The sequence below is a fragment of the Phalacrocorax carbo genome, chromosome 15, assembly GCF_963921805.1.
Source record: "Phalacrocorax carbo chromosome 15, bPhaCar2.1, whole genome shotgun sequence".
NCBI classification, from domain to species: Eukaryota; Metazoa; Chordata; class Aves; order Suliformes; family Phalacrocoracidae; genus Phalacrocorax; species Phalacrocorax carbo.
Genome location: NC_087527.1, coordinates 213,585 through 237,354, shown reverse-complemented (window position 1 = coordinate 237,354; position 23,770 = coordinate 213,585). Strand labels below are relative to the sequence as shown.

At 37.3% G+C, this 23,770-nt stretch overlaps 1 protein-coding gene across 6 annotated transcripts in view; it reads right to left on the bottom strand.

The window, feature by feature from the left end:
- Positions 1-23,770, bottom strand: part of CABIN1 (calcineurin binding protein 1) — a 117,256-nt gene that overhangs the window by 53,063 nt on the left and 40,423 nt on the right. For 5 of the 6 annotated variants that reach the window (XM_064466669.1, XM_064466668.1, XM_064466671.1 and 2 more), the window contains 3 exons: positions 19,366-19,548; positions 17,338-17,675; positions 11,254-11,367 (listed from right to left, as the gene is read on the bottom strand). In XM_064466669.1, the coding sequence (XP_064322739.1) occupies positions 11,254-11,367; positions 17,338-17,675; positions 19,366-19,548 (635 nt within the window). The remainder of the gene's footprint in view (positions 1-11,253; positions 11,368-17,337; positions 17,676-19,365; positions 19,549-23,770) is intronic. The other variant, XM_064466674.1, reaches the window with a different exon arrangement.

The following is a 23,770-nucleotide window of genomic DNA, read 5'->3' as shown; positions in this document are numbered from 1 at the left end:
ACATCACCTTTATAAGTCACCAAATAAAATTTTTGAAGGTGAAGTTTATCCCGTTGTCAGTACTTCTTCTTACAAAGTAATTGGGATCTGCATTTTATGTCAACACTTACATTGCTATTATGAGTGTTTTCTGTTATGTTACAAAGGAAATGCTTTTTGAAATCATTGCACTGCATTCACAGTGAAAGTCCCTCCTTTATTATACAACTATACTGGCCTGTAACCCCTACTTCTTTTTAAAATCGGAATCTGCCACTAGCTGAGATACACACACGGGTTATAAATGTAAAATATGTACTATATATTAAGCAGATCAGTCATGATAGAAGACAGTCTTAGTGTCACAGAGTTTGGGATGGCTACATGCTTTTCCATGGATGAGCTACATAGGCATAAACACCTGGCCTATCTTCAGGTTTGTCCCAATTCTTCCCACTGGAAATACTGACTCTGAAGTGACTGAAGTATGACTGGAAGAAGTGGAGCTCAGTCACCCTGAAATACTGTAACTGATAGTTACACCATTAATTAAGAAAAAACAAGTAACAAACACCAACTCTTAAACCCTTAGGGCAATCTATCAGGAGGAACAAACTAGGTATGTGTAAACAGAAATAATTTTAGCTGTTACATCAAGCTCATGAAATTATCTTAAACATCTGGACACTTAAGAAAATGCCATTATATTAATGACTCCCACTAGCTCCAGTCTCCTAAGCAGGAGATCATAGTATAAGTGCTGATACACTTAAGACTATAAACACAAGTAACAGCTCTGAAGGGATAAAGATTTAAATAGAAAATAACCTGGTAGGAGTTTTTAATTCTGTTTTTTATTCTGTGTCAGCAAACCAAATAGCCAGTAAAATTCATAATTCATTCTGAGTAACTGTTAGGACGAGCTTCAAGTGAAAGGTCTGGTTTTTTTCTGACTTTGCTTCCTCTAACCTATAGAAAAATTAAACAACTTTATAAAAGCCAAATTTGTGAAACTGTTTATTGACAGGAGGGGAGTAGGCAAACCAGTGGACCTGAAATGAACCAGTGGCAACTGAAATGAACAAAAGTCGTAAAGCTCCTGGAAATAAGCCATTTTTCACTCAAGCTCTTATAGGATCTTCCCCTGTTCGATCACAGTAATACAGTTGAGTGCTGAGAGGAGCAAACTAAAATAGTGACCACTACAGACTTCACTACTTTAATTCACCCACTCAATCATATTTTGTTTTCCTTTCAGGAGACTGAGAAAAGTCACCTTGTTTAAGTGGACGACCCTTGCTGTTTCACATAGTAGCTATTATGCAAACTCCAGAAGTGTTGATATTATGCCAGGAAATCTTACCTCCTCCACAGGAGCCAAACAGTCTGCAACAATAATACACTATACAATATTCAACATTTTTACTCCTCTAGCTTTAGGAATTTTGCCAAAGATGGAGTACTATTACTCAGAGAACTGCTTCTTCAGTATCTTCATCTAAGCTCTGCACAGTGGTACTGCAGTCAGCTAGCAAACCGTTCATCATACACTAACTACTGCATAACAACGAAGTATGTTCTTACCTATCATCATCTGCCATCCTATCTTCTCCATCTCAACCTTTTTAATTTGGCTAATTGTATCCTGCTGTAGCCATTAAATTAAAAATATTTATCTATAAATGCTATCCACTTGCACATATGTGCACACAGATTTGTATCATGCTGCTTTCATCCCACGTTCTTCTGTTTTCATTTTTACACTATGGCAATGTATACCCACAAAAGATACTGAGATCCTTCTGCTGAGACCTGTGTTTCCAGGAATATTTCTCATAAAATATGCTGGTTGTTAAAATAATTTTCACTATTAATTTTCTTCTTTCTATAAGGATGAAAGTTATAATGGATCACCATAATGCCAGGTAAATTAAAACCATCACAGGTGCAGAATGAAGTTGTCACTGGGTTTCAGAAGTGTAGTGTAAGCTGTTCATCTGATGGTAGCTGGTTTTGTATTCACTTACTGCCATTTGACTCCTTTAACCTTCAGACTGAGACTGGTACTTTTACACAGAAAAGATACAGGAATGAAAAAAATCTGTCATACCTGGAAAATGGAACAGACAAGTGCTGTACTAAGCAAGATCAGATACAGGCTGATACCTACCTCGAAAGCAGTCATGGAAATATCTACAGAATTAAATATATAGAAAAGGAGACTATCTTGATTAACGTCACAGAATCCTCTTAACATACAACTGGTAGAAACAGCTCATCACAAAAAACCATACTTCATCTTGGTTACGTCACACATAGCTTCACCTAAGAAAGAAGTGCTGAAGGAAATTGCTCTGACTATGTCTTGATTCTGGCTATACAGCCATTAAATCTATGTTCCTCAGAGTAATGCTATCAGTTTCAGAACAAAAAGAGAGGGTATTTAAAGACAAGGAGGTATGACTTCAGGCGCATACACACTACTTGCCTGTTCAAAACTTTTGTGTGAACTCTACACATTGATATTAAAAGGAGTTATGTCAAAGCTTTCAGTCAGAGGCTACAGGAATTTGTAGGGGAAAGGAAAATGCTAATGCCAGCTAATTAAAAAATTCAATTTTATGGTTTAGATTTTCTTCTAGGATCCCAAATTTACTCTTTTCTGGTTTTGTTTGCTTTGTTTTGTTTATGCAGCAGTCTACACTGACGTAACCGTTCTTGCTATTTCTACGATAAAACTAGAATAACTAACTCATAGGAAGAAAACTAATCTGATAACCAGATAGCACACATATAATATAAAACCATGCATTTTAAAGAGCTTTCATGGACCATCACATTTAAAACTCTGCTCTCCTACTGTATTTAAAAATTTATTTAGTTTTTTTAAAAAATCCTATTTAGATTTTTTTAAAAGGGAAGAACCTAACCTAAGTTTAAAACTAACCCCACTAAGTGTCTAAAGGAAGCTCTCCCATCTAGATCTGATACATAGCTGGCAAATAGACAAAAATCAAATTATGGAATTACTCATTACACATTTGTAAAAGGACAGTCGTCACACAGTATCCAAGCAAGCCTGCACCTTTCAAATACTGCTTAGAGTGGGTGCAAGAGTCGCTGTTAAACTTCTAAGATCCAGCTTTAAAACTGCTTTATGTCCCGTAACTACAGCCTCCATGACAATCTCTCTTCTACAAAGCCGTATCTTCATTTATTTCAGGGTTATTTGTTCCCTAGCTTACCTTTGTCTAGAAATTTGTCTGTTCAACAAAAGAAGAAACTGTTCTTAGGGAAACAGAATGGAATAAAATAGCTGTTTCATATCCACTGGCAAAAATGACAGTTCAAAACTCCATGCTTGTATCTCCAGGGATTTAGATTTATTGGCATCTTTACTAGCTGGGTCTTGGAAGCCTGCAAAGTTAGCTAGAAAGATCAGCGTGTATATATTGAGACAGAAAACTCTGTGAACAACAGACATTTTTCACTGATGAGTTCTGTTTTTCCAAGAGGATGGGGTGAAGAACTGTAAATAACATGTTGGGCTGAGGTTGAAAAAGTTATCTAGCTTTTTATAGGCAACTTTAAGACTTAATTGCTTACTGGGTTTCTGGTCTTAATCCAATCACTATGGAAGTTTCACTTGCACAGTTAACTCCTTGCTTGCCTTTGTCTTCAGAGTTGCTATTAAGACTGCATAAGAGAGTGAGCACACACAAGAGCAAGTGAGAGAGACTCCTTCGTACCTACTAAAAGCATTCTTCCAATTAAAATGTTAGAAAATCTGGGCAGGAGATGTATGAGTAGAATTACATTAACTTTACAAGGGAAAAGAAAAAAGAGAGGCAAAGAAGGAAAATGGCTTGCTACTGGCAAAATAACAACTATCAAGGGTAAAGTCAGAAAAAAAAAATTAAATCTTAACTCTTATTGTAGGGGCAACTAGTATCACAATTTCCTGCTTCTCCTTTCCCCAGAGGAAGTCTTTTGCCATGCTAGACAAGAAAAACAATGGAAATTAATATGCTTACCTAACTAAAATATGCGGATTCTCAAAAACCTACCTTTTCCCACATACAAAATATCTGCCTGTTTCAAACATAGACATTAATATCAGTAAATTTAATGGAGTCAGAGAAAACTCTAATCCTATACCATACACCCACTTCTATAAAATCGACTTTCAGTCATGGTTTGAGAGAAGGGCCAGGCTATCACCTCATTACATATTTTAATGCACCAACTTATCCAAAATTTAACCATTCATTAAAACAAAGTTTCTAGACTTGATGCAAAAATAACCTTATATATATATGAATTATATTTAATCAACGCAAATATGCCTTCCTGAATCTGCAGGTAGGTGAGACAATGATTTTTTTCAGCAGGAGTTCCTCTATCCTGTGGCTCAGTGGACATTTAATGATGGGTGCTGGGAGCACCATGCCTCTGACATGGTGTTGCTCCACAGAAGATACAGTGAAGGGAAATTGAGAAAATTAACAAAGACCAAAAGGAAGAAAAAAAGGAACAGAGGATGGGAAGACACTGATTCGATTTAGTTTCACTCTTCAGTCTTCCAAACTTTAGTTTACACTATAGCCATAAAATAACTGCCATTTATACAGCTGACTATATTTACAAATTAAGACATAGGATTATACAATTACTTGGCTCAGAAGGGACTCCTGGAGGGTTTTTTATTTATTCCTCAGCAGCTTTCCACACAAGTCTCTCTTCACCACACCAGAAATGGCTTCTTCACAAAGGTGACGAACAATAGCTTTATCATGACATTATTCAGGAATGTAGGAAACGTGATGAAATAATACTTAAAATAACAGAGGAAGCAACCCAGGCAGGCAGCATGTTAGGTCAAACTTATCCCCAGTGCAGAATAGCAAGATTTGCATTATCTCTCCTTAGGAGAGGTACTGGATGACCCGTACAGCCTTTGGCTCAGACAGGCACCTCTGCAACAAGGATTCCCTGTAGCGTAGTGCCTCTTAACAGCACACCAGTGCACTGCTGACACTCCTGGTTTCTAAATTGTCACACCATTTCATAAAGCAGCTTACTCTTCCTGGCACATGAAGACAGTGTGTAGCAGGCTGATGTCTTTTACTTAACATCTGAAAGCTTCATAGTCAGTAGAAAGCTGACAGTAAGAATCTGCATTTACTGAACATTTACTGCATTTACAAAGCAGAAAGCTCACTCTTTCAGGGCCTATTTCCTGCACAGTGAAAACACAGGTATTTCATGGCTACAATATGGTCATTCCCTGAAAAGATTAATGAAAATTCTATATTTTAAAGTAGGCAGGCATTTAACCATCCTCTAACCAGATGCCAGATGCCCCTATCTGCCTACCATAAAGAAGAAAAAAAAAAAGGCACAAAAATATTAGACTATTAACATGTGTTGTCATTATGCTATTGTTATTTTGTTTTATGCAAATAGATAGAAGGTCAGTGTTAATGGTGGAGGTCACCTTTGCCACTTTTTTTTTTTGTATACCACCTATTAAATGATACTAACAACTTGTTTCGAGCTAGCTGCTGGAATCAGAAAATTATTCCTTCATTGTTTCTGTTCTGTTGTGGTTGCATAAATATGGTATCCAAAACACTCAGAAGCAAGAAGGGCAAAACTGAATAACGAAATGATTTCTGGGATGTCACTTGTCTTTTTTTTTTCTTTTTTTTCTTTTGTTTCTTTTAAACTTGAGTTGGCATCCTCTTATGCTCATTTTCACATAAAATGTTAGAAGCACTAGAGCGACCAACATTTTTTCAAAAAGTTGCAACCAATCACGACCAAGCTAAAAACAAGCATTAGTTTTCTTAGAGCCCTGATACATGATTAAAATCAAAATCTCACCATGCTGACATACAATCTCAACTCACATGCATGCACAGTAACTTTCTCCAAGTTCTTTCCCTTTTCCCCCAAGCTGATTCAGATGACATTATTTTTCTCAGAAGACTCATGTTCCACATAGCAGATGTCTAGGAGCTGGAAGCACACTTGCCAACTGAAAAGACAGATACCAACTATGAGCAGGAAGAGAGTAACCCAGATCTATCACCAGTCAAGGATAGAAAGGCAAGAGGAGCAGTAAAAGTTCTAGGAAAGTGATTTTAGTGTGCTGTTGCCTCCAGTTTCAGGTTTTTACAGTACATGGTAGGAAACAGTGAACCTGAAGCTTTGGTCAGGTTGCCACAATCAGCCTTGAAGAGCTGCCCTTGGCCCTGCATGGTATCTGGGGGTTCTTGAAGTCAACATTAGTAGCAACCTCAGACTGGGCAAAAACAAGTGTCTAGAATAGGTTCAGACCACCCTAATGAACTTCCCTCTTCCCTCAGATGATACATAGCCACTTATCTCTAACAGAGACATTGAATTCTGTAATGAATGTTTAATTTAGTTCAAGTAATGGGAATCATAAACACTGAGGTTACACTTCAGGAGCTGGGAGAGAAATAAAAGAAGGTTCTGTCACATCAAAATAAAACCCCATATACTCACTCAGTGCTATGTTTCTGACAGTGACCAGTAATGTATGTCTAAGGAAAGGTATAAAACAATTGAGGCATATAATGAAACTTCCGCAATACAACTACCCAGCTTCCAGGAAACTGCCTTTTTTTTCCCCCTTGCCATTCCCAATGAACTTCTCCTCCATGATTTTATATTACGGACTTCATAACAGCCTTCTTTCCTACATCTCAGATTCACCTGTATGGCTTTGTTGTATGGAATCCCAAAACAGAGTCAGCCCTTGCACCTTTCTCTCTTTCTCAGAATCAACTGTCTTCTGGTAAGGCAAAGAGATGTAACTCTCAACCTGAAACACAACTAGGGAAAGAACCTGCTACACACGGAGAGTAACAGAGAAAGCACCCACTGGTTATCACCATGCTATAATAAGAACTACCTCTAGAAACTTGCAGCACCAAACTTAGACTTTAACTGTCTGGTGTCCAGAACTTGCAGTTCTGCATAGCAGAGGTCTCCTGCCTTTGCCCAGTCACACCTGATATGAACAATGGCAAGTTAAAGGAAAATCCCTGCTATCTCCCAGCTTCTGGCTCCCAGTGGATGCTGCCACCTTAAGTTGACCCTGCTTACTCAGACCACAGAAGGAAGAGTGTCAGGGATACAGCAGAGAATAAACACATTGCGTTTCTTTTGGAATTAAAAATAGAACAATTATCCTTAACAGTTTGCAGCAACTTCATGCACATGAATGTCTGCATTATAGTATATTGCGTGCATGTACAGCTTTCATATGTGGGGAACAGTTACCAAAGATAGACATCAAGACCTTTATTACAAGAGATTATTATTACCACAGATGATGTGCCAGGAAAATACAAATACTATATATTAAACCATATGGAGAAGCTACTGGTACACTGAGCTCAACCACCAAAACGCCTCTTTCACAATCACCACCCACCACTGATGAATACCCATCATCTGTGCACAAAGTTTAACTTTGTTTTATTAACAGTGGCATGAAATCTGAATATATTTTAAAAGTGCTCTACTATATATGGCAATGTTTTGGGATTTTTTTTTCATCTTGGTGAATTAATTTGTTTTAGTTACTATGGAAACCATCTTGGAGCCCTCTAAAAAAGTCTCTATTTCCACACAGACAAAGAGAAGAGAAGAAAAGCTAGAGTGTACCTGTACATGCAGGTTATAGAGAAATGTGTTAACTGGCCAAACAAAAAAGACTCGGTATTAATTTATAGGAACATAGGTAAAACTCCTGTAAGTCTAACCGCAATAATCATTCATACAATGATTGCCGTCACTAGCAGGCCCATGAGCGTGCAAAAACCTCTAGTCCTAGAAAACCAGGGCCATTCTTTTCTGGTTGGGAAACAAATAGGTACAATAATGCAGTAAGCATGTTTTTTCTTAGAACTTAAAAAGGAAAGTTCTGTGCATCATGACATTATTCTGTCAAATGAGAAGAAATCAGGGCTAAGTGAACATGCCTTTTTTTGCTCAATCTGAAGACAGTAAAAAGTGAATTCAAAGAGATTTCAGTTCCAGCTGAGTGACAGCTAACAAATTAGACAACAGACCGTGACACACAGATTCAGACCAGCAGTTCTGCTGTAAAATTTAAAAGGAGACAGCTTTACCCAGGTTTATTTCTTTTCATACAGTGCTGTCATAAACATTTCATAAATAATTCTACTAGGAGTATGCATGATTTATAAAATGTCTGGGAGGAGCAGGCTGGCACAGTCCCTACTTGTCTTTGAGCTGCTAGCTTTCTCTCTGCACGCGGTTGTTTGTACTTGTAAAATTGAGTCAGCTATAATTTCAGCATCCCTGAATCTTCTGTACAAGAGATTAAAGACACTAGTGCTACTTGCTGCAGAAGAAAAAGGTATTTCAATAGTAAACAGAAAACCACTTAGACATTAATTTAACTCTTTTATATCATTAAGGCCAAAGAGTTCTCAAAAATAAAACCAAGTGCATTCAATGGAAGCAAATAAACACTTCAGGCAAAGTGCTTCTGTTGAAAATTACTGTGGAGGACATTAATAAGCTTAGAAAAATGTTAAGGTTGGCCGTTTAATTTCTAAGATTAGATGCAATTGCTTACTTTTGTAGAGCTCTATAATTTCTCTTTTATCACCCGACTCTGTATGTGAAGATACTAGCTGGGACAGTGTGCTGTAACAGAATCTGTATGCAATGGATGACACAAAAGTCTATACTCTGAGCACTGACCCAGATGGTACAGTATATTTGCTTACCCACTGCCTGGCTAGGAGTTTGCATGAGAACAAACTAGCTGAGGTTTAACCCAGACAAGGTCAATGCAGTGCTGAGAGATTTTTTTTTCCAAGTTGTTCACAGATTTCAGTTTGTTCAATTCTGGAATGTCAGCTTTTTTTCAAGGGTACTTGTAGCCCTTTCTCTCTTAGCACAGTGAGAAAATCCAGATCTATGTCTGTGTCATCTGTACTGGATTACTGCCACATGTTCCACACAGAGTGTTACTTGAAGAGGATTTTGAAAATATAGCTGGGTAGAAAATGAGACCACCAAAATATTTTTATCATGCTGAACTCATAATGTACACTGTACCTGTTAACAGGAAAGCTAACCTATATGCATGCAGGAGTAAGTCAAGATGTCAGCACTGATTCACAAAGGCCTCAGCAAGTTGTTTTGCTGTCTGAGGCACTCTATGTGCTAGTTATACTACCAGCATAACTGAGACACACTGGAGTTGAGTGCCCAAACTGAAATTTCTCAAGCCTGGAGGCAGCGGTCTACATGGAGGACTCTACACTGTCATTGTCTGTTGGCAGGCCCAAGTTCAAGCTGAGAACTTAATTTTCACACATCATCTCTCTTTTTGAAAAGTGTTGCCGATATATTGCACTGGGCCAGCATATATACCTTTTGTTGAAGGCTATAGTTTATTTAAAAGTGTATTTAATACCTTATTAAAGAAAATTAATAATATTAAATTATGGGAATTAAGTTTTTGTTGATTTACAAGATGGAATTATTATACAGTTGTCTAGTATCTATACTAGCACTTTTCAGCCTTTAGAGTATAAAAAGAGCAATATAAGGAATAGGGAATGCTTGTTTTTTGAAATAATGATGGAAACATCCACCTAGGGATACAATGGAATCTATCTTTAATTTAAACTATCTAGCATTAGCATTCAAAAACTAGACATGACTTAGGTCAACCACTGATTTCTCTTAATGTGGTAATTCCCATTTTCTAGTAGAAACACTCCCTTATACACACTGCTCAGTTCCCTACTGCTCATTTTCCTCATACATGAAAACATACGATACTCTTGACACTTAACCCTGCAACGATGAACAAGTCAGCCTTGATCATGCAAAGCTCACACTTTACTTGAAGCACATTGATTAATTTCATTAACTTCTACGAGAATACTTGTGTTATCTGGATCTCAGCCAAAGTGTTCACCAGCTTGAAGAATTAATCACATTGCAGGATTCTTGTAGAGAAGGCAGGCAGATATTGCAGGGAAATAACTAGAACAAAGCCATGTAGTCATCAATCGGGTCACAACTGTTCAGTCTACACGCTATCAGCCTGACAGTGTCTGTTAATAAAAACTTCTGTCCAGAAAGATGGAATGACATAGAAGCTCATTTTGCAAACTGATCCATGATACAATTTTGAACCACTGTCAGTATTCCTTAGCTATTCAACCCATCTGCGGGATTATAATCAGAGAAGAGCACTTACCTTATACTTAACAGAGAAGTTTGCACAGAGGTGCTAATTAACACAACATACAGGAAAAATGAAGACAGATGTTAACAAATATAAAATGGAAATTAATTCCACAATTAAAATATTAGAACAGAAGCACCAGATGGGAAAGCAGAGACATAAAATTCTGTCACTGCAATCACAGGCAACCGTATAACAGATACATAGTCCAGAAAGACAAAAAGAACATCTTCAGGTTCTCGCCACACGTTGCAAGCCACAAAACAGCTACAGAATCCTATCACAAAAGAGCAGAAGGCACAAAAACCTAGGAGATACCACAAAATAGCCAGAGATACTGAAGACAAGAGCAATGTGTTAAGTCACAATCACAGCAGATAATTTGGTAGATAAATGCTCATGTAAGTCTCAGAAGTATTCTGTGTCCCATGTCACTGAGAGGCACTGACACCTCTGTGGACCAGAAGACACCATGGACACAGGGGCTGTCTATACAGTAGTGCTGCTGCTACACCATGTGACTTGGAAATACTCTTTCTGCTGAGCAACACTACAAAAGCTGAATACAGGAAAGTTCCTTCCAACTCTGGACATGTCTTAGAGCAACTAGTACTATTTTTTTGTCATGAGAAGTGCAAATCTAGTTAAGAAACAGCAAACAAGAGGATAATTAAGACGAACAGAATTAGAATTTTTATAGAGGGCTCAACCATCAAGTATATGGTAAATGAGGCATAACTGAGAAATGTTGGTGCTTCTTTCCCCGTGATTTCAAGCTCATCAGAAATAATACTTCTAATGTGGTTCCCTTCAAGAGAGGAAAATCCCAGTAAATATCTCTATAATACAACTCTGCCTTTCCTTTAGCCACTCATGGCTTGTTCAATGCACCTTTGCTGGGTTTCACATTACTGTCCCTTCACAAACCTTTCAAATGAGAAACAGGTGTTAAAATGATGGCTGAGAAAGTACAGGTGTGTTTATCAGCTATATAAACTTACGTTGAAGAAATTTGTCTTGTTTCTCTCACAGAAGAGGCCCTGCGCAGGCATATGCTTCAGCTGCTGCCAGGGGACCCCACTGCCCAGCAGCACATCGCGGGCCCACTGCAGGTTCTGTGGACAAAACGAGGCACGTAAGTTGCAAGCAGGGGATGGAAATGCCACCACAGGTAGATGTACAAAGAACTCGCTTGCTTTTAATTATTAGCCTGCACTGTCCTTTCTCATTTTCCACATAGCTGCTGTTCACACAGTATTTGTAGAGGCATGTGATTTGGAGAAGACATCCCTCTGCAGAGAGAAGCCAGCTTGCTTCTCAGGGCAGGCACCCAGCAGGATAGTCAGTCCCTAGCTGCTGAATCCAGCCTCAAATCATCAAGTTTTTCTTTCTTGCCTTTTGTTTTTTTTTTTTTTAAACCTGTATTCTTTTCATTGAGACCCACCCTCCATTCTCCTATCACCTACAGAAACCTGAACTGTAGGTATATTTAAAACACCTTAATTTTTTTGTTAAAAGCTGAATTTTAATGCTCAGTATAAAATAGTTTATATATAAAAATAGAAAGCTTCTCAGCAAACATTGGAACTCACTGTCCTGGGTATCCCGCAGCCTTTCTCCAAACACCTAGCTCCACACTGCCCGCCCCGGCCCTCCCTCTCCCTCAGTCCCCCCAGTTTCCCCACAGACACACACTCTGGAAGCCGCCGCTCAGCTTTTCCCTAGGGCTAACTACCTGTGAGGCATGCCTGCCAGTGCCCGGGCCTAACAGAAGAGGCAACCATTAGGCTTGAACTGCAGCCTTATTTTAGTGGGATGGTGAATTCAGGCCTTTTACCTCTACCCAGCCATTGCTCTCTATGTAATTTCACTTAACCTCTCTGGAAAATTCCACATCTGTCATCAAATTTAGTGAGTTAACAAGAAAGTATCAGTAGGAAAGTAAATGACAGACAACAAAAATTCATAAAAGCATTACCCCTCTAAGAGTTCAGTGCATGAACATCCTCTGTGTAGTCGAGAACTAGGGACAGGCTGTTGGCTCTAGGCAAAACAATACTAACAGATGGGACAATTATTAATTGCAAGGTTTCACTGACGGAAGTTTTGCTTTACTTCATTTTTTATTTCAGTATTAGAAAGTAGCATTTGAGCTGCATTAGACTGGCTTTTTTAGAGACAACTTCACTACAGAGCAGATAAAGAGGAAGATATTTGGTTCACAGAGACAAATGGAAATGCTGAATTCTGATTTGTGTTCTTGGGCTGGAAATATGCTTCTATGAATCATAAAATTGATTAAATCATGTCCACCCAAGAAGTATATTCTAGTTTGGGGTTCTGGGTTTGGTTTTGTTTTTTTTTTTTGCATGGGAGGGGGCACGGGGGGTGGTATTACCAAAATTCTTATCCTGTATTCCATATTATTGGTGAAACAGTAAAAGCCCTGCTCAATCGTAAGTGCTTTTGTCTTAATGACAGTAATCATGCAGAAATCTCCACTGTCTTCCCAGAATTGGAGCATCTCCTCTAGCAAAATGCTGATTACAGATTCATGTGCAAGAGAGCTGAACACTGAAAATACTAACCAGATATTTACAGATGTCAAAAATCATTCAGATTGCTGATGTAAGTCCTTATACAGGACCTTCATGATTATAGAGTACGACAGTCAAGGGTATTTGGATTGCTTTCTTTTGTTATGGAACACATACATGTTCACTCATAAATATCACAAGGTACTTTCTAGCTACAGGGGAACCAGTAAATTTAATTATTATCACTGAGTATCAAATTCAACTAAGTTTGAGGAAAGCAAAGTATGTTAACTTAATTGTATGCTAACTTTTCCCTACAGTACTTCTTTTGTAATACGTATTTCTGTAATCCTATTAACCTAAGCCTGCAAAATACTTTGAAATACATACAGAAGAAAATAAAACAAGGAAAGAACCTACAAAAATCTGTGCCTCCATGAAGGTCATCCTGTTTTGAATAAAATCAGAGTCCATAAAAAATAAACCTATCATAATGTCCAAGATCCAGACACACAAATGCTTTACTTTATGCCAGTCGTAGTCATCAGAAACAGAAGTAAATTCCCAGTGTGAAAATGAAGTAAAAAATCGCCTAATGTGTAGCAATCTGAATCTTATAGTTAAAACTATTGCATAAAAATTAAAGGAAAACAAATCCCATAAGAAAGCTACCACCACAAAGCTTAAATATAAAACCCCAGTCTAAACAAATTTTAGCTATGGGTGTATTCCTGAATCTAAGTTCTACAGTTAAAATGTTAAGAGATCATTAAGTGTGATCTGGTGATCTGCTGTGCATATCATACTGACCATCCATAGGCATGTATTTGATACATATCATTCATAGTCTTTTATTGAACAAGATGATGACAATAGCCTAGCTAGGAGGAAAAAAGATCACTCAGACAAAAGGGGCAATTACACGGTAACTTCACACAATCAAAACTAATAGGAATAAAAGATGTAGTTACAGATTTTTCCACTACCCTTCTCCTTAAATCAGCATGATCAGTTTTTCCCAGTAAATACGCCTGAGCGGGTCTTAATTCATTAGACTTCAGAGTCTGCTCTGCTTAGTTTTTAGCTGATGAAGTTATCAGGAGCGGGTGAAGGGATCCAGGACAAAGCAAAAAGTATTTAATCTTCCTGGCACACTGCTTGCCAGTCTGAAATGCTGGCTTTAGCTGTCTGACTCAGGGCAATTATGAAGCACCCTTTCCAGTTCAGCTGTTGCCTCCCACATCTTCATCACCCCAAGACTCAAAGAGAAGATGACTGACAGGGGACAATAACTTGCAAAAAAGTTTACCACCATTGTTGAAGTGGAAAAGGAAAATCTCTTAAGGTCAACCAAGTGGAAATCTGAGTCACCTGCAATTGACTTCCCTCAACTCAATGGTGTCAGAAGTCAGAATGTTTACCTAATACGGAAACTCCATGAAGTGTTGCTGAGAGGCGTACAAAACATCCTACTACAACTTAATCCTTCCCTCTTTGTTCTTTTATACTCTGTTAGAAGACTTCATTTCAAAAACACCCTAGTGCTACTGCATCAAATAAAAGCAAAATAAAAAGACTACTGACCTTGAAGGGCAGCCTTTTGAATGAACTGTTATTACCACACTGTTGCTACTTTAAATGCTTACATCTATTATGCTTACAGATTATGCCTGTTTCTAAGTATAAATTGAACCTACATATATATAATCTTGTAATTTTTACATACACGTATTATGCCTAGATTGACTGAACTGTCATGCTACTGACATGTTACACCCAACATTGATTTCCCCATTGAGGGCTCTCTGTTAATAATGGATGTAACAGAAGATAAAAACTTTTAAAAAATTAAGTCATATAAACAATACCTGTGAGCAAAATCTTCTGGGATTTACAGAGTATTTTTTATTTAAGATTAAAAAAGCACGTAAACAAATATTTTTACTTCCTGACAATTTGCTGGTTGCAGAGTATCAGACCAGTTCTACGTACTGATCCCTAACAACCACAACGCAAACACTTTTTTAAGTTATACCGATGAACAACATCTTGCCAAATCCTATCTTCTCCTTCCAAACGGTGCCAACGCTCATTTTGGAGGTAAAAATTACAAAGGATGAAGACTTTACTTCAAGACACAGACAAGGTGAATGGGAAACTAAAACTACTGCCCAAACTGGCAATGAAGTAACTTCTGAAAATTCATCCTTACTTTCCTGCACGTTTATTTAAAAAACAAAAAACAAAAAACAAAAACCAGCTATGTACAAATTTGCTCTGATAACAGAATAAAACAAAGAGAAATAGCCTCCAAATAGCAAGCTGGATTTTGCGGGGGGAGGGAATCGGAACACATAGCCAAACAAAATGTTGAAAGATTTTGAAAAGGATGTTAAAAAAAGCGCTCAACTATTTTTACTAATCTTGCAACAGCAAAACCGGTAACACTGTATAATGGGAGAAAACAGATCGCATATGGAAAATTTGTTTTTCTATGCACTGTGGAGACCTGCCAATCCTCTCCTCTCCCAGCCAACCGTGAATTTTGGCCATCAGTCCAAATTCTTCAAACAAATTCCTGGCACTGGAACAGAAATGCTGAATTTTCCAAGATGTTGATACGCATTTAAAAATTAATTTCAGCTTTTTAAAATTTACTAGTGATCCACTCTGCCTCCACAGCAACTCAAACTGATATAATTTTATCATTCTTTAAATCAGGCTTATCATCAGTATGTATCTAAGGATACTTTTTACTGCTGTTATTGCTGAAAATGCATAGATTCATTTTTGCGGTTTAAGTGTGTTTAGGACTAACTCCCACTAAAGACTCATTAGTATACCATTAGAACACAGACATTTGACATTGCTCTAGAAAAGAACCTGAATGAGAAAATTCCAATCTCATGAAAGTACCATACATCTATGAGTAGAAAATATTTTTTTTGCAGTCTTGAGTAGTTGTTTGTTATGCAGAGAAGTAACAAAAAAGGACAGTAAACCCCAATAATGCTAGCTGAAGCCAGTCTGGGAACTAACAGGTTCAAACAGGCAGGATTTAATTTTTCTGAGTTCGAACAGGAGATAGATTTAGACAACAATGTGTATTCCATAGAGAAAAACATTTACAGATCACTAAGTTGATATGTATATGGGGAGACAGATACAAAAAGCAAAAGAGAAGGTGTCATCTGGAAAAGAAAAAAGAAGAAAGTATTTTGCAAGTGGTTTCTCAGGCAAGGACATGCTATCTGAACCAACAAATTGAAAACAGGCAGCCTTTTTTGTTGAATGTTGATACAAAATCATTTGTCAGCAACAGTTATGACAGATTGCAGGAATCTATGGCTCCTACTAATGATTAGCTCCATGGAAAAATTAACAACTGTCACATGAGAACAGCATAAGAATGTTTTCAAAACAAGCTACCTTTAAAAAATGGTAATGTTCTTCTGGATAATCACTGTACAGCTAAAGGGAATATTCATCACCTTTTAGTAGAATCCAAAGACATGCTACTGCTCAATTCACAGCAGTGCTGTTAATACGTTTTCTACCATGAGGCAAGGGGTATGATTTGTTTCCATTACCTCCCCTTCCCTATTTTTCACACAAGCTTCAGTACTGGTGGGGAAGAGAATTCAGGAAGCCATGCAGTGCAGCATATGACATAACACAAGACTTCCAAATACAAAACCTGTGCGTTCAAACCTTAGTTACAACAATTAGGGACGTAACTCTGGTCATTTCAACCTACTATTCATACAGAGTTTACTAACTGATACTTCAGAAAGACAAAGGATTATAACAAACATATGCAGAAGTAAAATAATTACATAACTTTAAAATCAAAACAATGATAATTCATAGCAGAAGGCTTGAAATTAATTTTAGTATTAAGAACATACAAGGGTTGTGCTGGAGGAAGCAAGTTATTGTGCCCTCACCTCAAATAGGAACAGATTCTATTACTGTCACCAAGCCATTGTTATTCCTGTTTAATTCAAAATCACCAGCTCGTGAGCAGTAGGATCTCTGACTGACTTTCACTCAGTGATTTCTAAACAGCAAATTTTGTCTTACTCAAGATGACCTCTACGCTCTGAGAGTAGGAAAACTTTCATTCTACAAAGAGCCAAGATACCCAGAAAGTCTGTGTCACATGATGTGTTTACACCACTACTAATGAATTTCTGCTTCCAAGTCACTTTTCAGTCCACTTATTCAGTAAAAAGTAACTGCTGTCATTTTTATGAGACCATCTTAATTTACGTGATGTATCTAAAAGGCAATTCTCTGCTGAATGAAAAAAAATTACTTAGTTCAGTAATAAAAGACATTTTCAACTCAGCTGGCCTCACACACACGAATCAGACAATCTAGGAGCTGAAGTCTTCGCAAAGCATAGTTCCAATCCAAACTGCATTAAACAAACTTATCTGCTGTATTTCAACACTGTGACTTCTGAATCAGTACAAATGACAATGCAGTTTGTTTACCTGGGCCATAAACACAGCTAGTCAGCTACTGTACCAGTGGTCTGCTCACCTTGTGTGTTTTGCTGTACGTGTACAGATATGCCAATCTGTAGAGGCTTTTGTAGTGCTGGGGAAAGCGGCTGAGACACAAACAAAAGGAGGCAATACACTGCTCTGTCAGGAACTTCCGCTGTTCCTCGAGGTCTGCTGGAAGACCATGAGGAAATTCAGGTGCATCTCCACAAGGCTCCGTTTTCTTTTTGCAGTCCCCCTGTGAGGGTGGGGAGATTGCAGCTTTGATGAGATTGCCAGAAGCAGACAGAGGCTCCATCAGAATTTTCTGGCCAGTAGGCTCAGCAGGATGGTAAGATTCTGAGGTCTCCAGCACCTCTTCTGACTTTCCTGTAACTTGAACATTAAGAGAACACAAAAGTGACAATGAAAATTACAAAATGGCAAATGAAATATAGAAAATTACAAAAATTAAAAACAACAAATGGTAATCCTTTTCATCATTAAAGCATAGATAGAATTATTCAGTGGTTCCTGAAAAAAAAAAAAAAAAAGACTATTTGTGATGTTTAACGAATAAGTAATCTTCAGCTCTTTAACAGAGCCACACACTGTTCTCTCCATTTGGGTTTTTACATCAGCAATAGCAAGAATTCAGCACACCTTACACAGCACAGGATTTTATGTACTGTTGGAAGAGGTGGGGGTGGGGGACAGGACATGACAAAACAAAATGAAAGTGTAAATTCAGTTAAATTCTATTACAAAGAAAGGAAGAAGGAATAGAAAATTAAAGCCATCCTGCCAAGCGAAATGTATGATTCTTAACAATTTACCTAGAACAACTCAATTCCAGAATACAATTTAGGATTGGACAGAATGATTAGCAGCAGATAACCTGGCCTTCTGGATAATGTAGGACCTACAGTTCCATACAAATATTTTTGTGATTCACTTGGTAACTCGTAGTTCAGTTGACCCATCTTTTCTTGAAGGATACCAAATCTTACTTCAGAAACCATCTGTGACAGTGGGAGCTTCCACATTTCCTGTTAGGTAGTCATTATTGCTGAAAACATGCAAGCTACATTCAGATTAATTGTTTTAACTTTGATTTTTAGTCATGGAAGTTTACTGTGTTAAAGAAGTTTACTGTGATAAAGAGCTTCGTATATTAGATTTTATCTTCCAGCAGGCTAGAGATATACTAAAGTCTATTTCATCCTTAAGTATGAAGCTGCTCCTTAACTTTTTCTCCAATAAGGCTGACCTTTGAGTCAAACATTTTCCAGAACAGAAATTTTTCAAAATTTGCTTGGACAATCTATGTATCCATTATAATTTTACTCTACAGATAGCTTGATGGAAAAATACAACACTTGTTCTAATAAATGGCAATGATGTGTAACATTCTGGTTCCACAACCCAGAAAAGTGGGCAAAATTTATACATTGGTCTTGTCTGTCTTTCCCTACTGAAGTCCGCCCTCTCTATCTACTGCCACGTACAACTGTACAAACACCAGACAAAGGGAAATTCCAGTTAACGTATTTTGAAACACTTTTTCCAGTGGCATACAGAACACTTAGTACGATTATATATGGAAAAGTTTGGTAGAGAGCAATTCCACTTTCTCCACTGAAATAAAGTATCCAGTGGAATAAAATATCTAATTCCACTACTTGTGCTCTTCTAAGTACTGAATATCAAGCTGCTACCAGGCCAGAACAAAAAAGGCAAAAGAAAAACTGGTTTTTTTGAGATTATTTTCAAATAACTACTCCGTAAATTATTTAGAGATTTGAAACATTGAAGAAAGAGTAAATAATAACCTAAAAGAAGGCACGCCAGTCAAAGCAGTTTATAATTATTCTTTTCTCTGTAAGGTTTAACAGGTAGTATAAATTGGGATGATGGCCACATAAGCAAAGCACGGTTCCAATTTTAAGCTACACACATACATGCAGCACTAATGCCTAGTTAAAATTCCCAGTCACCGTGGAACATACTTCAGTGCTTCTGCATGCCACAAGAAACATTTTAATGAGAAAATACCAGCTGACATTTTCTATTAAATCAGACATACTCTTCTCCTCTGTAGCTCCCAGGGTCTCTTTGCTGGGCAACAGCGTATCAGCACAGGTAGTAGAAATCCTCTTCTCTGTGTAAGTCTTCCTCAGGCTGTCTTGAGAACTGGCAGGCTCATTAAATATATCCTGAGTGGAGCTGGAGTCAGACAGCACCGCTGCAGTGCTATCCTGACTCCTCTCTGCAAAAGAGATGAAGAAGGAATGCACCACTTCATACTCATCAAGCTGTTACTTGCGTCTTGATAACAGCAACATAAAACTGCAGCCATTCTGCAAACCTCTTACAAGTGCAATACAGGATCTTTAACAACCACCAATTCTGTTGTCTAAAAGCTATTTAACGTCTCTACTTCAACTCGTAATTTTCTTCTCACCTCTTTGTGCTAAGAAATTAAAACCCCAGTCTTATTTCACTAGATATTGCTTAACACTAATGTAATAGAGAGCTCCCTGTCCCACCACATTTCTTCCTAGAATATAATCCTGGAATTTGATTCAAAAGCAATGATGCTCAACTTTGAAATGCAGTTAGGTTGAGGACGCAATATTTCAGCTAGTCCAGTCCGTAAAATTTCCCAGGTTTACTATGATGTTTACCTTGAAAAGCACCCATTATAATTTTGAGTCTGACACAAGTAAAGCTCAATTGACAGGAGAAAACTGGGAATACCAACACTGGTACAAATTACCCATGAAGGACAGAAAGATCAGTACCACTGGAGGGCAAAGACTTACAGGAGTGATCACTGATGCCATCTATCCTGCAGGTGTCAGATGTTCATCAAATGTTCTGAAAGGTGATTTGATACAGCAAATAAACAATCCATCAAAGAACTAGGGCTAAGACAGACAGGAAAACTCTTGGACTTCAAGGCAGTAGACAGAAGAATAGAAGTGAGTTTGCCTTGACAGAGTGGAGTAGTGTACATTGGCTGCTGACTACATTACAGTCACAACTAAGTTGTTCATCTGCCAATAGCTGTTACAGCACAGGAAAAGTTGTATGGGATCGTGGCTTTATCATGAGGGATAAAAGTCATACCTCAGAACAAACAGGCAAGTGAAAGCCTTCCACCCATGTCTGAAAACTGCCTCATATAACCCGGGTCCTTCTACATCAAGGGTTATCAGAGGCAACCCTGCATGACTTAAAAACGCAGCTTAGTATCTCCAACAGAAAGATGCATGCATATTCCCACTGAGATAGGAAACTGGCATTTGTCTGTAATACTGGGCCAACATAATTCAGTGTCCAACACAAAATTCCAATACAGGCAATTTTCTCTAAATCTGTAGCCCAAAAGATTAATTTCCAGTTTCTGCTTCAGATAGACAAACAGCTGAACCAAGAGGCATGTTACATCCATTGTCTAGGTAGTTCCACTGCATCCTTATTCATTAATTTTCTTGATAAGATCAAGAAAGAAAATTGTAAAAGCAAAAGTCCTTGCTTTGAGATAAGCTGATAATTTAATTGAATTTCTTCTGTTCCATCTGAATTGCACTTGTTCAGGACAGAGCTAAGGGCCTCCTATGAATTTATTTTATCACGATAAATCCCTCTGCAGACCATCAGCTTGCAGATCAGGTACTGCTTATTAGGATTCCAAGAAATTTAAACCAAATTTGATGCACTCCATAGGCTTTTCACTACCACACAAATAAAACCTTCACTTTCAGTGAAGAGATCTTAATAAAAATATATCTTGAAAAAGAACAGGGGAACAGTATTTCCTTCCTAATTGGAAGTTATATAGTTGGTTAATGATGACAAGTTTTATACAGAGAGAATATAAAAATAAAGAATGGGAAGAGAAGGAATCTGAAGGGAGGTCAGTCAAGCTGTAAATGACTCATTTATAAAGATTTAATAACCTTTTGTGGTACAAATTGATACTACTGAAGTCCCAGTTGGCACCAGGAAAGACATTTACAGTGGCTCCTTTTATTTTTTTTAAAGAAGTTTCTGCACCTGTGCCAAAGAGGCTGAAATACTCATCTAGGGAAGAAAAAAACTTGCAAATTTCCAAGCCTGGAGGTCAGTTCTGATGTGTGGGTCATGACAAATGAAGCATTAGAATGTAAATCTAAAACTGATAGACTGATATGCAAAGGTGATAGGAAATTGCACTAACTTCTCAGCATGCAAAGGCAGGCAATGATTTAGCGTGTTATATTTCAAATGTATGCATGACAGGGAGGCTTTTCCCTATGGGGAACAAATGTAAATGCCTCCTTACAATTAGCTAGCTATTTTGATTTGAAATTTCTACTAAAATGAGCGCAGGTCTAGGTATGTATGTTCATTCTCCTTTTCTTTCAACACATTAACTATATATATATAAAAAATCTTAATTATATTAACGTGGAGCTCCTTAATCAGTGAAAAACAGAGGAAGACTACTATTGAGACAATTTCCTATTAATTTAGGTACTTCTTGAATGCAGTAAATGTTTTCAAACTAAGTGGCCTGATGAAAAACACTGTAGTATTTCAGAAATTAGCAGCAGCCGTGAGTTATTAATTTCTCAGAAGTCACAGAGCATGGGTAAAGTTCCAGGGAATGGAAAACAAAGTGTAGTACCTATCTTTCCAAAGGATAAAAGTCAAAGCTATTACCTAGCCAGCCTTCATTTTGCACAGAATTATTTGAGCAGAAATAAACAAATCCACCTATAAGCACCTAAAAGATAATATCAATAACAGAAAATGCATGTGTACATTCACATATGCCTCTACAGAATTAGTGATTCTTGAACCAGAAACGGCCAAAATGTCACGCTATTGTAAAAACGGTTCAGCAAACTATCACATGGGAATGTATAATCAATAACTTCAAAGAGAAAAATACGTAAGTGTTCCTGTTCTGCTGAGCACTAAAGAAAGTTAAGCGTAACTACGGTGTCTGTATTTGGGACCTGCATTTTAAAAAATACGCTGAATAACTGGAATGAATTCAGAGGAGAGGAGAAAAAGTGATGAGACACTAATGAGATGGCATATAAGAAAAGCATTGGGAGAATTGGACATATTTATCTTCAAAAAGATGAGGGTGAATATCCAAATGCATACAGTTAACCAAAATAAAGATACAATAATTGCTCTTCATACTAAGTACAGTGCAAAAGGCAATAGATTTTAATTGCAGCAAGAAAATAGCTTCCCCCCCCCCTAAAAAAAAATAAAAAAATAAAAAATCTCTAGCCTAACTGTTACATATCGTTAAAAAACTGCACAGAGAACCTATGGAATTGCTGGAGGTTTTCAAGGACAAATAGCTATCATTTGATAGGTTACCCAAGATGTACCTTAAAACAATAAAAAGCTCTGTCAATACTGAAATGCTGCACTATGTAATGCAGAACTCATGACAATTGCACCAAATCACATCCTAACTCTGCTTTTTTTAAAAAAAAATCTACATATTTTTCATATATGAAAGTACTATGCTTTCCTACACTAACTCACAAATATATATAGGCAGACACAGAGCCTGTATTTTACATTTATCGTGTCATAAAGCTTTTCTTTCACCTCATAAGAATTGACTGTAGTAGAGACAGTCATTAGTGTTACTCAACCTACATGCCAAAGACCCCTGCAGTTTGAGACATAGAATTCCAAATGCCCAACTGCTATTGATATCTGTCCTTCGAAATGCAAATTCAGGGAGAACATCAGTGCTTTTAATAATTTCTGCTATAACTAAAGACAATTTAACGCAACTCAGTGTAATTTAAGAGTTTAAAAATTACTGGGTGTAATATTTTGTTTACCTACCTAAGGTCTTTTCTAAGTTCCCCCATCTGGCAACAGCAACAAGGCAAGCTTTTCCGAAAAGTTAAAGTGATTCCTCAGTTATAAGCAAATGATAAATCAAGGACTTAATATTCTTTTGAGGTCCCTTCCTGTAAAGTTTCCTATTATTTCAAAAGCTAGGATAAAAATACAACTGGATATTAATGTCCCAAAATTATTATATGTAGTGGAAACAAAGGGAATAGGGAAGAAGGTCTACTTAATTGTGCAAACACAACTGCAACAAAATTCATGCTGAAAATACGTCCTGACATCAGATTCTCCTTTGATATTATTATATTTTGTTTCATTACTTTGTTGCATCACTTATAAGTTTTTGGAAGATTTCAAACAACCTGACAAGCTGAAATCTGTATTTCATCTAAAGTTAATTATTTCATGTTTATTTCTAAAGATTACTGAAACAGCACTTGAGAGAAAAATTATATTTTTTTTAAACTCATTTGTCATAATGTATTCAACGTGATATTTCAGTGATTTCTATGTCACACTACATCACCTACTCTGTCAACAGGTGAGAAAAAGCAGCTCTGGACATAAGATGTGAAAAGATCAAAAGGAACAATCTTGTTCACTTTCCA